The sequence below is a fragment of the Hipposideros armiger genome, unplaced genomic scaffold, assembly GCF_001890085.2.
Source record: "Hipposideros armiger isolate ML-2016 unplaced genomic scaffold, ASM189008v1 scaffold_88, whole genome shotgun sequence".
In the NCBI taxonomy this organism is placed as follows: Eukaryota; Metazoa; Chordata; class Mammalia; order Chiroptera; family Hipposideridae; genus Hipposideros; species Hipposideros armiger.
Window position 1 is genome coordinate 2968810 of NW_017731438.1, and position 16410 is coordinate 2985219.

At 42.0% G+C, this 16410-nt stretch overlaps 1 protein-coding gene across 1 annotated transcript; it reads left to right on the forward strand.

Annotated features, from left to right (window-relative positions):
- Positions 1 to 278: 278 nt before the first annotated feature.
- LOC109383790 (PRELI domain containing protein 3B-like) lies at positions 279 to 15177 on the forward strand. Its single transcript, XM_019644531.1, has 3 exons — positions 279 to 284; positions 14626 to 14807; positions 14886 to 15177. The coding sequence occupies exons 1-3, from the start codon at positions 279 to 281 to the stop codon at positions 15175 to 15177; spliced, it is 480 nt and encodes a 159-aa protein (XP_019500076.1).
- Positions 15178 to 16410: the final 1233 nt, after the last annotated feature.

Consider the following 16410-nt stretch of genomic DNA (forward strand, 5'->3'; position numbering starts at 1 on the left):
TGGTGTAACTCTAACAGACACTGAAGTTATCTCCACAACATCCAGGCTACCCTCCCTTTAGGTATAGCATCCATATAATTTGAGTGTGTTTGAACGCATTCTTGGCTTGTAGGGGCAGGGGTGATGGGGGGTTGATGGGTCTGAGCTGAGCAGGATAGTTCCCTCTCTCCCATTGGTTCTGGGGCCCCAGGTCTTAGCCAGTCAGCACACGCCATTCCCGTAGCCACCTGGGTTCACAGGTGTGGGCCAGTTCATGAGAAGCTCAACGCTGATGCTCGATGACGGTGAGAAGTCATCCACTCCCTTTTCCGGAGCCATGTGGCCCAGCTCTAAGTGTCAGCCATCCCCCTAGAGTGAGAGAAAGCAGCTAAAGATGAACTGATACACTGAGGAAGACAAAGTGGGGAGGAATATTTGGGGCTAGAGCCTGACCTCTGATCAAACAGTTAAGCCTGCTCTGCCCCTAGCCGATCAATGTCCCTTTTGGTTTAAGATAGTCTGGGTTTGCTTTTCTATTATTTGCAACTAAAAGCATCCCAATAGAATTACAAATTTTAATATGACCTTTTGAAAAACCAACAGTACAAACACAATCAGAGGACAAACTTCATTTGTTCTCAAAGGAGAACTCGATAAGTACATAAATGTTTTGCAATTTAATGGTTTGGTGTTTCATACACAAGAACAGGGACATTTTCAAACCTATTATCCCATGGTGAAGGGAGGCAGGTAAGTGGAGGCCTAGGTATGACCACAGATACCACCCTTTGTACTCAGTGTCTTTGTTCACTGGGTACCTTTTATTATCCCAGCAAGAATTGGTCGCTCCTAAATATATGTTAAAATAAAATTAGTTCGTGAATAATGACCCCTTTTAAATTCATGTACCATAGTGATGTCAATTTATTTGAACAGTTGGCTTAGAAAGCCACTGTATTGAACTAAATACGTTAACAGGAAAGCAAGCGCCTTTTATACCCTTGGGCCCCCTACACTCTCATCCATTAGCCTCTAATTGAACAACAAAGGTTCCCTAGAAATGCCTCAGTTAGACATCATTACTAAGCATTTTACCATAGTTTGCTAGATTCATATGACTAATTATACAACCTACTGCAATGAGTCAAGACTTTGGTGAAACAGTTGAAATGAGGTGTACAAATCCCTTTGTAAATTACTTTAAACCAAAGCAAGTTCATCCCTTATCAATAGACTCGATTACTCTGAATGTCAGTATCTCTTTTCCTCATAGTCATAGCATGCTCTACAAGGAGAATGGGTGATCCGTAACTCTTGGGAATTAAGTCTCTAAAACCAAGTTGGATCTATTCTCAGCTTTACAGCAACAAGTATTTGAGCTAGGTTAGGATACTATTGTATATATCATATTAGGGCTTCTCCTGGTGTAGTTTAGAAAAGGGATATGAGGAAAAGGCTATAAAATATACCTCACATGGTTGATAACCATTCAGGTCTACAAGGATGGGAAGGGAAGACATCGTGGTTTTAAAGGTGGGCTCTAAGGATAAATCACCAGGGTTTAGATCCTGGCCCTTATCCTTCTTAGTTGTATAACCTTAGGGAAAGTATTTGATCCTTTGAAGCCTCGTTTTCCCATTCTGTAAAATGGGAACAATAATAGTACCCATCACATGATGCTGTTTTGAGAACTCAATGCTTATAAATTGCTCAGCCACAATACTTATTAATGGTCAATAAAAGTTAGCTATGGTTTTACAGAGAAGAAATGATAGTCTAATGTAAAAACTGAACATTAATATAAATACATTTATACTTTTATTTACTCTTACTGAAGTCTTAGTAGCATCTCAGAAAAAGGTCTCAGGATATTTCTGAGATTTTGAAGTCTGATTTAAGGCTTGTCTTTCAACAGGGGGCTTGATTAGGAATGGGCAAAGACCAAGGTATAATTATAAGTTCAGGATTGATGATTATGGCAATGCAAGTGTTTCCAGGCAAGGGGTTCAAATAGTCTTGGGGTATAAACTATTGTTTGATGTTTCCTAAGGAGAGTCAATGGGTCTTTCCTGAAATTCCTGAAATGTGCAATGAGGTTACTACAACTTTTCTTTTCCTGAAGGAGGAATAGCAAAATTACGTTAATAAACAGATTGGAATAATAAAGTCACACTAATGTGGACAATAAGCTGTTTGAATTTCTCTTTTCAATATAAAGTAAAATACTGGTCAACCCCAAATTTATTGCCATAGAAAATTTTCTACCATAGATGTTTGCAGCAAATCTCAATTCCAAAATTTATTTTGTAAAAAGTGCTGCTAAATATCTTTGTATTCATGTAGTACTTCCGATCTCTACATAGAAGAAAAGGAACCATGAAGGAAAAAAGTTGGCCTTAGATTACAATTTCTCTACAGAATTAAAGAAGCAAGTTACCACACTGAACAACAAAGCCATCAAGGGGCCAGTTGGCTTATGGAGGTTCTTGAGGTTTCACTTGGGGTCACACTACTGAAGTCTTTTTCTTTTTTGCAGGGGGAGGGAGTGGAAGAGTCAAAGAAGAAGAGCATTAAAGAGCAAGGCAACCATTCTTTCTCATTACCCATCTTTGATTCCACCATATTTTCTCGGTAGGTGAGCACCCTCTCAGTTTCTCATTCCTCCTTATTTGTTTTATATTCTATAGATCAATAGCACAATCACTCTCCTTGCTAACACATCGGATCTCTTGCCCTTTCTTTCTAGGTCCCACTTGCCTTGCAAAACGCCATCCATTGACGCACCTGGCTATTGCAAACCTGGAGTCATGTCCACTTATACTTGACCACGCAAAATTCTTGGTTACTTTTGATAGCCAACAGAAGTATGAAAAGTGTGAAGAGGGTGAGAGTTGGCTACTTCCTCACAATCCACCAGTTGGTTCTAATGAAATCAAGTTACAGATCAACTACCACGGCACATACAGACATTCGGTGTACAGTCCTTTATCAACACGCAGGTGAAAAAGGTTCTGTAAATTTAGCTCTCTGACCTTGTAGAGATCTGTCTACATCCTGCATTAAACTAACCAGAAGCAGATACGACTCTGCAGAAACAGGGTTCTGTTACCCTTACATTTGTCATCAGACAATCGGAAAACCTTTGACCAATGTCTAGACCCAGGTCCATTTAGGGGAATACTTCACTCCTGTGAGTACAAGGAACAACTCCAAAATAGTTTAGGCCACCCACATATCTTGAATACCACTGACAGCCCATTTCCAACAGTTTGGTAAATTCATTAACCTCTAATGTAGCAAAATAAAAATGCATTGATAACATTCATTATGTTAATGAGAGAAAGAGCCTGGTATTGATCAGGGATAAAAAGAACTAAATTTTTTGAAGTAAATGCCTCTGAAATGTGGCCTTCAGACACCCTGAAAGATAAATTTGTAAGATGTCAACTGACTGCCTTCCCAGAGCAGACTTTCTCAAGCTTTTTAATCTGGAAAAACCCTTTAAATGATTTTCAGGATACAGAAATTTAAAGAACTATGATATATGTAACATATAGTATTTGCAGGTGGAAATGTGTTTTCCTTGTTTAAAATAAACAAAAAAGTGATTTTTCAACCAATCTTTGCTAGAAAAAAGCAAAAACAGGTAGTTAAACTTCGTCTGCCTTTCTCAAAATTAAGCTCTTCGTTTCCCTTAAAAAATTTTAAACACTTATAAAGCAAATATAATGCATTTCTGGTAAGTAACTAGCTTAAGCCAAAATGGAATTTCACTTTTCTAAATTAAGCTCAATAGAGTTAATTCAAAGAAAGATTATGAACTTACTTTCATTAATGTTATTTACAGCATGAAATTTTGCTTACAAACAGTAAATAGCGAGGCTTCCAAAATCACAAGCGAAGAAACAACAGTTGAATATGCAGCAGAGTCAGTCCACTCTTGTTTACTCAGCAGCCGCACATCCTGTTATTTCGACTTATAAACTCTGAACCCTATCTGCTCTCTCACCTCAATCCCCAACTCGCAGTGCTGTGGCCATTCTAACTTTCACATCCTTAAACGCACAAACGAAATTCTTGCCTTAGGATCCTCACACTTTGCTGGGACCACTCCCTACCCCCACACCAGTTTTTTGCCTCACTAGTTCATGCTTATCTCTAAGTCTTCCCTGAATTAACTCTTCCCCAAGTGGGCTTCCTTTTTTTTTTTAAGATTTTTATTGGGGAATTGGGGGATGGGAACAGCGCTGGGGAATTGGGGGAGGGGAACAGACAAGTTGCTGTCCTTTTGTTCTTCAGTCTAGTTGTGGAGGACATCGCTTCACTGGCCCAAGTTGGCACCATCATTGCGTTCTTCCAGGTGAGGCAGATCAGTTGCCGGCTTCTGGACGGCCGCTCACGCTGGCTGCTGGCCGCTCACGCTGGCTGCTGGCTACACACGGTAGCCCATGGCAACCCACTGCCACAGGCGCTGCAGCCTACGCTGTCCCCGGCAACTCACAGCAGCCCAGCTCCAGGTTGAGCTGTTGTTCAGCGTCTTAGCTGTGGAGGGCAGTGTCACTGTCCCTCATATGTGGGATCCGAACCGGGGCCCTCTGGCATCCCAAGCCAGTTCTTAACCAACGCGCTACTCAGCCGGCCCGCAAATGGGCTTCCTTAGCCGTGCAACCAAAACAGCAACTTCCCCTGGTTCAGAGCACCCTGTTCTTTTCCCTCATTGCACTTCTGGTAGATATTTATCATATGCTTATTCGTGTGCCTATCTGTTTTATGCCCATCTCCATTTGTAGAATGTAACCTGCTCAATTACTTTGTTCATCATTTCATATATAACACCTAGCACAGCTCCGAACATTTCATAAATGTGGGTTAAAAGGATGCAGTACTGAATCAACTCACTGTGTTGGCAGGAGAGTCATATTCACCCACAAAAGAATTCATTCTGGGTTGGGAGGTGTTGGGTCAGTGAATGTGGAAAGCCTAAGGAGAAGGATAGCTTTCGTACCTTCATGGCAAGCACAGTGTACCAACACCGGAGTTGCATTATAAAAGAATTTTAAAAACAGACCTATAATCATCTGGGGGAAAACCCCTAGAAAGTGGATATTTGCAAGAACTGGAAAATAGGTAAAGTAAATCCAGATTATGAAGACTGCCAGAGAAGCCCAGGATACATAGCTGTTTTGTTTCCCCTGAGAGCCGGGCAAAAAGGGTTGGCCTTTGTTGCAGTAGCAGTCTAGTTTAGCCACTAGGGAAGATATTCCAACAAAAGCTACGTGCCATTGAAATAGATTCACCAGGAGGCTGCCAACCAATCGACTCAGCAGAGGGAAGGGAATGTTTGGGACCTGAAAGGAGAAGAAAGGATGAAGGATCTTCCAAATCTACCTACACTCTGGCCCTTTTCTTTTCTTTTTGTTTCCGCTGGCCTAACACAAATCATGTTCACTATAAGGTTGAGTCTCTACCAGCACCATTCACTAGATCACATGGGAAATTCATAACTTGTAGCTGTGGGGCTTCGTGAGCATACAACCTTCAGTTGCACAGGACCGCATGCTCAGAAGGGCAGCTCTAACATTCTCCTGTTGCTGTCGTGAAATTCAACTAATTTTAAACAAGTGATCCTTCATTTTCATTTTTCACTAAACCCCACAAATTACGAAGCCAGTCTTGCTTATAGTATAATTTCTGGGCCACATCACACTAAAAAAACATATATCCTTCTAAGTGCTGGGTTTCATTTGGAAAGCTTATTTTATTAATATGAGTTTAGATAGTGCAATATCCACTCCCCTTCCCAATTCCTGGGACTTCTACCTCTGCCCTTATGATCTCCTGCTACATGATAAGCACAGATGAGTTCACAAGGTCAAGACAGGGCTCACAAACCAATAGAGCCTCTAAAGATGATCTTGCACATGAATAAATGAGAGCAGAGGCATGTTGTCTGCTTTGGGGACAAAAAAAAGTGTATGTTCTTTAGTGTAAGCTGTCCCCTCCCTCCTCTACTGCCTCAGATCTCTGCTCTCACCCCAGCTGGGAGTACAGTGGTACTTTTCAGTGCATTATTACAGATTCTAGTTTTCTTCTTAAATGTTTGTATCATTTTAAAAAAACCCAAAACTTTATATAGAAAGCATTTTCTAGTTCTCCAAGTGTTTTTGCCTACTTCCAATCATTTGGTCATCACCTTCACTGTGCGGTAGGCAGAGTGGACCTTCTAATCCCGTGTGGCAAGAGTGTAAATGGCAGATATTAGAAGGCAGGAGAATCAGGGTAAAATCGTGTCTAGACCACTTCCTCGTCTGTTAACTGAAGTTTCATAAAGATTAAATGTGAATGTGTACAAAACTCCGAGTATCATACCCAGCCTGTAATAGGTACTCCATGTATGGTATGGGACCTTCTCTTGTCGTGGGCATGCTTTCTGGGGAACTGAGAACAAGCACTGTCCTGATTATAAGCCATGTCCTTGCATCATCGCTGCCAGGGCATCTGGCCCAGCAGTTCCCAGAATGCATCATGTTCTCTCATGGCCCTTTGGCCTTTTCTACCTGCTGCTCTGTCCAAAATCGCTGCTGCCCACTTTCCACCTAGCTAACTCCTTGAAGACTTATCTCATGGGGCCCTTTTTCTGAAACTTTCCCTAAAAAGCCCTCCTCCAACCTGTTAGGTGGTCCTTCTTGGGGCTCCCATCTCCCTCTTCTTACCTCTCTGGTTGCACAAGGTTGTACTCTAGCTGTCTGTTCCCTGGTTGGTCAACTGTGTTGTCTATACTCACCTGCAGGGCAGGACCTGCTTCTTTGCTGTTTCTGTAGTCCCTGAGTAAATATCCAATAAATATCTACTCCTTAAATGAATGAATACACAAATGAGCAAAAGAAAGTAGGAAGGAGTGAATGAATTTGCTTTGTGTGTGTGGGCCCTGGTAACAGCTGAGATGCAAACCAGCTTTTCTACCATCCTGGAGATAAGCCAGCACTCCCTTTCACAGCTGGAAACTGCAAAGAACATGACTTCTCTAAACCACAGGGTTTCTTGGGTTTCCAGGAGTCTGGCTTGTGGCCACAGGTACAGAAGTGGTAGCCTGCTAGATCAGGGTTGGGGAAGGAGTGTCACTTGGTTACAAAGCTCATTTTTCCTGGCACTAGTCAAAGAAGAGGACAGAGACATCTGCATGTCCCAATGACATCACTTGGCCCTGCCTTGCACAGTAGAGGAAAAAAAACTGCCAGGGCAAATTTCCAGTTTATCTAGACATAGCTGGGCCAAGGCCAAGACTTTCCACCCTCTCCCCACTCCTGCTGATCCCAACACCGGACACGGCTCTCTGAGCACTGAATGACACTCTCTGCAAAGAGTGAAACTCTTCATCCAATTTGCAGCCACTGTTGTCATACCCTTGCCGTCCTTTTATGCTTCCATCCCCCCACCCAACTTGCACCCAGGGAAACCACCCCCTCCCATTTGAGGGTTACCATCCCTAGGCATAGCTTTATACTTGAATTACACATGCATGTATTCTTAAGCTACACAACATCACTTTACATTTTCCCAACTTGATGCTATATCACGTTCTATGTATCATGTCATCTTTAATTTACTTAAACTTACTGTGTCATCTCAATATCGTATTGTAAAGTTTATCCACATGGATATTTGTAGCTCTGCTTCATTCGTGATGCACAGTGGCATTTTCTGGGGCATATCAAATCCCCTGGGAGAATATCCAATGTGACAGCTGCTGGCTCAAGACGTATCACGTGTGTTATGTGAGGCTGGAGGGTGGGAACCAGAGGACATGTTACACACAGGTCTTCACTTCTGCTCGTCTCAGGGTAAAGGTGTATCCGGGATGTCACAGGGCCGGGGGGATCTGTGGTCTGTTTTATCACATGTAGACAAGGCTGATCTCATTTCCTGAGCTTTGTTTGCTTCTTGAGGGAGTCTATACTCAGACAGCATATTGTTGCTAAAAGAACACTAGACTGGAAGTCAGACACCTACATTCTTGTCCCAGTCCTGCAGGAAGGATCCATGTGTCCTCTGGCACATGATTTCACCTTCGCCAGCCTCAGTTTGTACATAACGCGTAACTTGATTTCCGTAAGCTGCACAGTCTGAGAGAAATACGGGACACATTTATTGGGTGTAACGTGGTGAAACTGCTGAACTGTGTACAGAAGGACCCAGGGGTAGTCTCTGCTTCCCGACTTCCCAATTGGGGATCATCAGGCAAACTACATAACTCTCCTAAGCCTCACTTACCTCCTCGCCACAAACTGAGAAAATGCTGATTAAATTATGTAGTATATGCGAAGGGCTGAGTACAAAAAGTGATCGATGTTAGCTAGAGACAGTACTATTTTTCTGGCCACAATCTTTTCCCATTCTCAGTCCTCCTAAAAGTCCACCCTGTCCCTACTTCTCTGAGTCTTTAGAGGGTATTTTTCCACCCCCTGCTATGCATTAAGCCCCTACCCCCAACAACGTCACCACGATGGCATTGACCTCCCCCAGTGTTCTCCCCCAGAGCTTCCAGAAGGAACCCACCCACCCCAGCAGGAGCTATGCTGGTTCCAACCGCCCTACACAAGCCCCAGAGCCCAGCCTGCCAACACTGATGCCAACACTACATTGCCCAGAATTAAAAAGATATCTGTCTCAATCGTTACTGTCTTATTTGGGTTTCTCATTTTGATTGTTGATGTTTACTTTCAACACTTTTCTTCCCAGCACTCATGGAAGTTGGGCTGGGAAACAAGCTGGAGTAATGGAACTTGGCCTTTCAGTCTCCCAACAACTAAGGTCAGTTTGGTTTCCAGATCCTATTTATGTTCCAGGATCGCTGGGAGCCCTTCTCAAAGGCCTCAGCCTCAAAGGCCTGTCCTTCAGTGCCTTTTAAAGACCCTGCCTTTACATACTTCTCAATGTCTTGGTGGAGGGCAAACTCTCTGGCCCTTTCAGGGGACATAGTTAGGGGTGTGGGAGACAGAACAACTGCCCCCAAAGATGTCTACACCCTGATCCCCAGACCTGTGAATATGTTACCTTGCTTGGAACTTTCCTGGTGTGAGTAAGTTACGGGCCTTGAGATGGGCAGGCTATTCTGAATTACCGATTGGACCCAGTGTAATCATGAGGGTCCTGATGAGAGCAAAAGAGGAGGGTCAGAGTTAGATAAGGAGAAGTGATGCGGAAAGCACAAGCATGTGTGTGTGAGGGAGACAGAGATTTGAAGATGCTACACTGCTGGCATTGAGCATGGAGGGAAAAGCATGAGTCAAGCAATACACTGGCCCCCAGAAGCTGGAAAAGTCAAAGAACAGGTTCTCCCCCAGAGGTTCTGGAAGGAACACAGCCTCAACAACACCTTGATTTCTAAACTTCCGAATTCCAGAGCCACAACATAATACACTGTGTTGTTTTTGACTACTAAGTATGTGGCCATTTGTTACAGCAGCTTTCGGTAACTAATACAGGTGAGTGAGCAAGTTAGACATGATAAACCCACTTCAGTGTTCCTATCTCCCTAAGTCTTTGGATTCCTTCTTCTGCCTTAAGCCAAGGTATTTCTGGCATTGCAAATTCCTTGAGTGTGGGCTACACCCTCCTGAGTCCACATTTCAGTCAACCCTCCAAGCAAACGTTGAGAACCATTCTCAGTTACTCGCGTTAACACACTGAACCCAAATCTCCAGCACGTGCCCCTGTTTGATAAATTCGGCCTAATCCAAAGTGATAGTCTTTTCTTCCTGGTTGATGGCCTTTAAAACTGCCACCCATTCTTCCCTGGTTTCTGGTGATATGAATTAGCAAAACTCTGCAATCCATTAAGTATGCGAGTCAGGTAAGACTTTATGCTTTCTCCCTGGGTCTTACTGGGAGCTTGACTCTGGTGTTGTCACGAATAGAGAAATCGGGGACCTGGAGGTGGTGACAACATGGTCCCATGAGGACAGCAGGCATCTCCTTGTTAGGTCATCACCCCACATGAGATCTTCCCCTGAAGCAAGAGGGGAACAGGGCCTGCTCCTACTGCTGAGGAGGTTTCATCAGGGTTTGAATCTGCCCAGCCTCCTCCTCCAATGTTCCCTTTCCCAGCACTGTCCTGTTTTCACCAAAAAAGAAGGTGTGAGGCTAGAAATGCACAACCGCTGCCGTAATTCAGCCACCCATACAGGCAGACCATGTCTGATTTGCAGTTGCTGCAACCTGTGGCTACGAAACGTAAGAGAAGCTCTCTGGGAATCTCTGGGAATGTCCCTTGCTTCTCTGTTTCTTAAAAATAGAATTTAAACCCTGAACTTATCGTATATATATTTTTTTTCATTACGCCTCTGGCACAGCTAAAAACAGGTAACCCATATTCTGAAGGTACGATATCCTTGTTTCTTTCAAGTTCAACCAGATAAGATTACCAGCCCCAGATTCCCTCATTTTCTTGGGAATACTGATGCTAATTACTATAGAGTAACAGCTCAGTTGCAAAGAACAGACTCTATGCTTACTGGTTTAAGAAAAGACTGTTATCACAGGCCATTAAACACATTCCGGAATCATTAGAGAGGCTGCAGAAAACAAACTCTGGGCTGTGCGTCTCATAACAACTTTTATTTAAATTGCACTGCAGGGCCTGGAAGCCAGGAGAGCTGAGCTGTATTTCTGCTACCATCCGAAATGAGGAGGCTGCCAACCGAGGGATGAAAGCTGCTTCCACACGTGGGTTCCAAAACCACGCTGGCTCTGCTGGGACCCATATGAGCAGAAAGGAGGCTCATCGCCCATTTCAGATTCGAGTCCCAAGCAAGTGTGCTTCTGCTCAGCAGAATCTGAATCGTCTCCAAAAAACCTGGTTGCAAGGGAGTTCAAGGAGATGTGATTTTGAACGTTCCTGCCTCCGCTCCAGGCAGACTGGTGAAGAAACCAGTCCACGGTGTTGGCTCACCTAAATGAGGTACCATCGAGGCCCTGTCTGGAAAACAGTGTGGTGCTTGCAGTCGGAGCCAAATGGCTGCATCGGTGAGTGAGGGCCCTGCCAGGCAGCTCTCCCTGGCAAATGAGCTGGTGTGGAGAGAAAGGCAGGTCCCGTTGTCCTGCAGCTGAGAAAGGCAATTCAACCTCAGTACGGGTATCACTTAGCTCAGAGATTTGGACTCTGAATGATACTCTATTGTTATCCTTGGGAGTTTGGGATTTGTCTTCATAGTTACTTTCTCTTGGTTTTAAAAGTTCTCCCCATTTTATTTCAGAAAGGGTAAGAGGATTTCTCTGCCATATTCAAGACACATAGTCGAAACAATACTGAGAGAGAAATGGGTCCTACCAGAGGGGAATTCCATCTGACAGCTTCTCAATTTAAAATTTCTCAGTTTATGCTGAATTAGGTAAATGGGAGTCAAATATGCATTGTTTTTATTTTGAAATTTGGATCTATACAATTAACTAAGTGAAAGCCAGCATGCTATATGAATGCTAATTAATTACTCCTCATTTACATACCAACAATTAAGCCATTGTTCATGCCATACGAGTTTGCATATGCAAATTGTGTTTTTCTCTGCTACTGGAAACTCACTGATCACAGCTGCATGAAAAACTGTCTGGTTTATGAAGTTTCCATCAATCTTCACATGATAATGCTTAGTTATGCAGAATTAATTAGTATTTGCGAATTAACATACTTGACTTTCAGTTATGTCTACCTTTCACCCCTACACTTGTACAATTATTCCCTAAGAGAACCTGTGAAGAATAATCATTTCACATGAAATCGAGTAATAAAACATTTCAAATGGGATGCACACATGTGGAAGAGCTTGAGAAGGAGCATGCTTCTGACTAATTGCACACATGGAGGCTTTTGATTCTTATAAGAGCAATGATCCTGAGAACCCCCAAGCAGGTCACATTGGCAGATTCTCCAGTGACTAAGACTGGTCTTGTTTTCTCTACACCTTTTTCCACTTTCCCAGAAGCATTTTTAAACTGTGTGCTGTTTTCCACACTGAAAGCTTCAAATTATCTCAGAATTTTACAATAAAGCAAGAGAAAAGCCATTAATTAATCACAGCAGTAACGGGCACAGAAGCTGTTTTATCTCCCACACTTCCTGCAGAAACCATTTGCTCCCTCTGCACTCACAAGTTTCTTCTCAACTCACACCAAGAAAGACTGGCGTTTTCTCACTTATTTGGATGTGTATCGAGGTTTGTATATCTTAAAAGAAAAGCTACCTCTAAGCTCCAAACCAGATCATGGTAAGAAATCATCCCCCTTTTCCTCCAATTACTCGGTTTGGAAGCCAAATGTTGTCTAGAAGTAAACTTGAGGATTTGTAGAAATTCAATAAGGATAATTAGGTGTAGGAAAAACATCCAACTTTTCTCGCAGTTATACAGGTCCAGCCACAAATCACATAGTTCCTCTGGGCCTTAAAAAGCAATGGGTGATGGACATGAGGCTTCTCATAGAAGAAAAGTGCAGCCTGGAATGTACATGACATGGTCAAGAAATAATTAATCAACTAGTTTAGGAGATAGGACACTTATGGAAATAAAGGGAGATAAACTGGGGGAAACAGGATGGGACTGGACTATGGAGAAAGATAGAGATCAGAATAAGAAATCTGGATGTTGATTCCACAAACAGTAAGGTCTTATTGACTATTTGTTGACTCAAACTGCTGTCAATAGCCCTTGAACCCAGTGGACCAGTAGTAATAAGAAAATATCTCAGGTGGCATAGGAGAACAGAAAGAATAGAGCATAGTCTGCTATTGAACCAGTGCCCCCCCAAATCTTGAGAAGAGTAAAAAGTGAATGTGGAGACTTAAAATAAGGCTTGAACACAAGGGAGGCAAAAGGCAAGACCTTATATTTTGAGCCGGAAACTTCCAGCTTGGTTGGATACCATTGATTTTTCTGAACAAAGTCACTGATTATTTTTTTCCAAAGATTTTATTAGGGAATTGAGGGAGGGGAACAGCATTGGGGAATTGGGCAAGGGGAACAGATAAGCTGCTGTCCTTTTGTTCTTCAGTCTACTTGTGGAGGACATCGCTTCACTGGCCCATGTTGGTGTTATTATTGCGCTCTTTCCAAGTGGGGCAGATTGGTCGCCGGCCTCTGGACAGCCGCTCACAGTGGCTCATGGCAGCTCACACTGGCTGCCGGCCACTCACTGGTAGCTTATGGCAGCCCCACTGCCGCAGGGGCTGCAGCCTATGCCATCGCCAGCAACTCACAGCAGCCCAGCTCCAGGTCGAGCTGTTGTTCACCATCTTAGCTGTAGAGGGCACAGCATAACTGGTCCCCATGTGGGATCTGAACCAGGGCCCTGCTGCTCAGAGCTGGCATCCCAAGTCAACTCTTAACCAATGCACCACTCAGCCGGCCCAAAAGTCACTGATTTTTACAGAAATCATGACCCCTAGATTCTAAGCCTTACAAGATACTTCTAAGATGTTTACAAAGCATTAAAACATCAACCACCTAATATGTCAAAGAGTTAAAAGTGATACAGTAATTAGGCGGGAAAGAATGGAGCGAGAAAAAGGTTTTAAAATCTGCAGTAGGAGGATGGACTCAGCTGCCTCTATTTTATTTTATTTTTTCCTCCTTTTTATTTTATATTTTTAATTCTATAAAAAATTTCCTTCACTCACAAATGTTCCTTGAGTGGATGCTTACTGTGTGCCATGGGAAGGCTGTCAGAACTTGGGCTTGCAGTCGCAGCTGCCTCTAAACCCATACTCTGCCATTTTCTAGAGATGGAATTTTGGCAAATTATATGGACTCTGTGGCCCTCAAACACCTTTTCTATAAAATGGCAGGAATGATACCCACCTCAGAGTCTGTTACAAGAATTTTGCTTATAAAATGCCTATAGTACATGACCAATTAGAGGAAGCTTAAAATTTTTAGTTTCATTTTCTGTGTCATTGAAAAACTATGAAAAGTTTTACTACTGTGTGATAAAGTATTTGCTAATTTCCTAGTTACAATTTCAGCAATTATGGTGGCCTCTTCCTATAGAAATAGCTTTGGTTAGGATTTTAATGTCTCCATTAAATCTTTTAATTTCTGTAGGAAATATAAATTATAACTTCTTTGTCATTTACGGGTGGTCAAGTCAATTCCCATGGATTTGGTTTCACTGCTTCTGTCCGACTCAAAACAACAATAACAAACTGAATGCCATACTGAATGCTATTTATTTGTTTCATGTGATTCTACTCAAATAATTTGAGATGTCTACCTTCTTCTCAAGCATTTAAAAATTCTTTCAAGCAATCTTGAAATATCTAACTTTTATGTTGCTCATCCCATTCTGTTTTGAGTTTAATTCTTTGAGATTTGGTTATTTAAGCTTTTAGTAAGTGATCACCACAATTCTACTACATCAGCAATTCAGCCTAAAATTTTCTACAACTTATCATTGAATAAAGCATTTTAATGCTTAGGTTTCTTTAGGCAGAAACAATGTAATTGATAAAAATTCCAAAAATTAGCTAAATCCCTAATACTCGTTAATAAGCTTGCTGTCTTTGATAATATTGTGATAATGTTTCTAATGAATAAAAGGCTTTGTCTCTTTGCCTCTTCTACTGCCAGACATCGCACAGGCGCCCTGAAGACCTAGACTTCGGAGCACGTCTTTGACCACCCACGGGAAATTGTTACAGCAGCTGCAATGCAGAAATACCCCAACCCTATGAACCCAAGGGTGGCTGAAGTTTTGGGCAGACATATAGATCCTTCTGGGAAGTTGCACAGCCATAGGCTTAGCACTGTGTGGGGACTGCCTTCCATTGCGAAATCTCTTATTGGTGCCGCAAGAACCAAAACATATGTGCAAAAATATTCTGTAGAGAAAACAATGGAACTCAAATTCACTACTACTTCACTTACAAATATGATTTCAGTAAATGAAACATTTATATACAAATCACATCCTCAGGGCCCAGAGAAAACTGTTTTGACTCAAGGAACCATTATCACTATGAAAGGAGTCAGTCTCAGTAGTTACCTCGAAGGACTGCGGGCAAGCGCGATATTTTCCAGTGCTAATAAAGGCCGAGAAGCAATGGAATGGGTAACACATAAGCTAAATGCTGAGACTGAAGGATTGACGGTGTCGGCAAGAGGGAGCATACGGACACCGATGTCGGCGGCAGCATTTGTAGGGAAATGAGGATGAAAGTTCAGATACAACGCCCAGTAGCCCGGGTCTCGCTAGCTGGCAATAAATTTATTTGTTATTTAATTTAAAAATACAACTATATTTTAGGTCAATTTTTTTTAATAAGCTGAAGAAAGGCCATGTGACTTTGATCAAAACAAAGAGGTACAGGGTTTCTAAATGAAGTGGGCCATCCAAGATGATTACTGGTGTTTGAAATGACTGGTTTTGAGGATCCCATTATTTATGTGAAAAATTCACGATTTTTGAGAAGTACTTGGAAATTGGTGTTCGCATAGTAAATCTCCTTAAGGTAGAATTTCACAGCTTTTCATGCATTGAAACTATCTGCTTTGGACCAACTGCAGAGCAAAGCAGATCCACCTCTTAAATATACACAATTGTGCTTTGCAGCAAACTTCAAGAGGGAATGCACTTTAAAAGGCTAAATTTTAGAGATCTAAAAGACATTAATTTGTATAAAATAACTTGCTCTGAACCACCATTAAAAACCACAGTGTTTTAATTTGATACTTAATTGACATTTTTGGAGTGAAAAATATCACTACAGTAACACATTATGCCAACAAAAATAGGATTTTATTGTATTAAAGAGTACTGTACCAATTTGCCAAAGCTTTGTAACTTAGTAAAGGTATTTCCTTCCTTGGATTTGTATGTTATGGCTTAGTATGCTGAATATTGGGCTGGTTATATTAACAGAAAAAAATAAAGTCATTACCGGAATTTTGCAGCACCCTAACCTTAAACAGAAGCACAGCTGTTGACATCTTTTAGTTGTTCACCTTTGCCTAACTTATAAATTGCCGTGTGTCAAAATCCTGGTCCTGTAATTGCAAAAGCATGATACATTAGGTTATTTTAATATAATTACTTTTTGAAGCAATTGTGACCACAGAACATCTTTTTTACATGAGGAGTTGTACATCATTTGAAATTACTCAGATGATGTCTTGATCTGAAGCATAAATCTCAGGTACTTAATAATATGGTGCCACTGCAGTGTGTGGGGGTGGTGAGGAAGAAGGAAAGAATAATAGGGAGGGAAAAAGACCTAAACTAACACTACATGAATTGCTCTGCAGCTTTTATTTATGGGAAATCCTCATTTAGGGTGCCTGCACTCTGAAAAACAAGCCAGTAAATGTATTTTGTTTCCTATTTTGTAGCAGTCAATTATCAACCAGTAAATAAGATTTTTGATACTTGCAATTGTTGCATATA

What these genes read in the sequence shown, in the direction of transcription:
- LOC109383790 (XM_019644531.1), top strand. An exon ending in CCTTCCATTGCGAAATCTCT is followed by an intron (nt 14,808 to 14,885) that starts TATTGGTGCCGC and finishes ATTCACTACTAC; the next exon opens with TTCACTTACAAATATGATTT.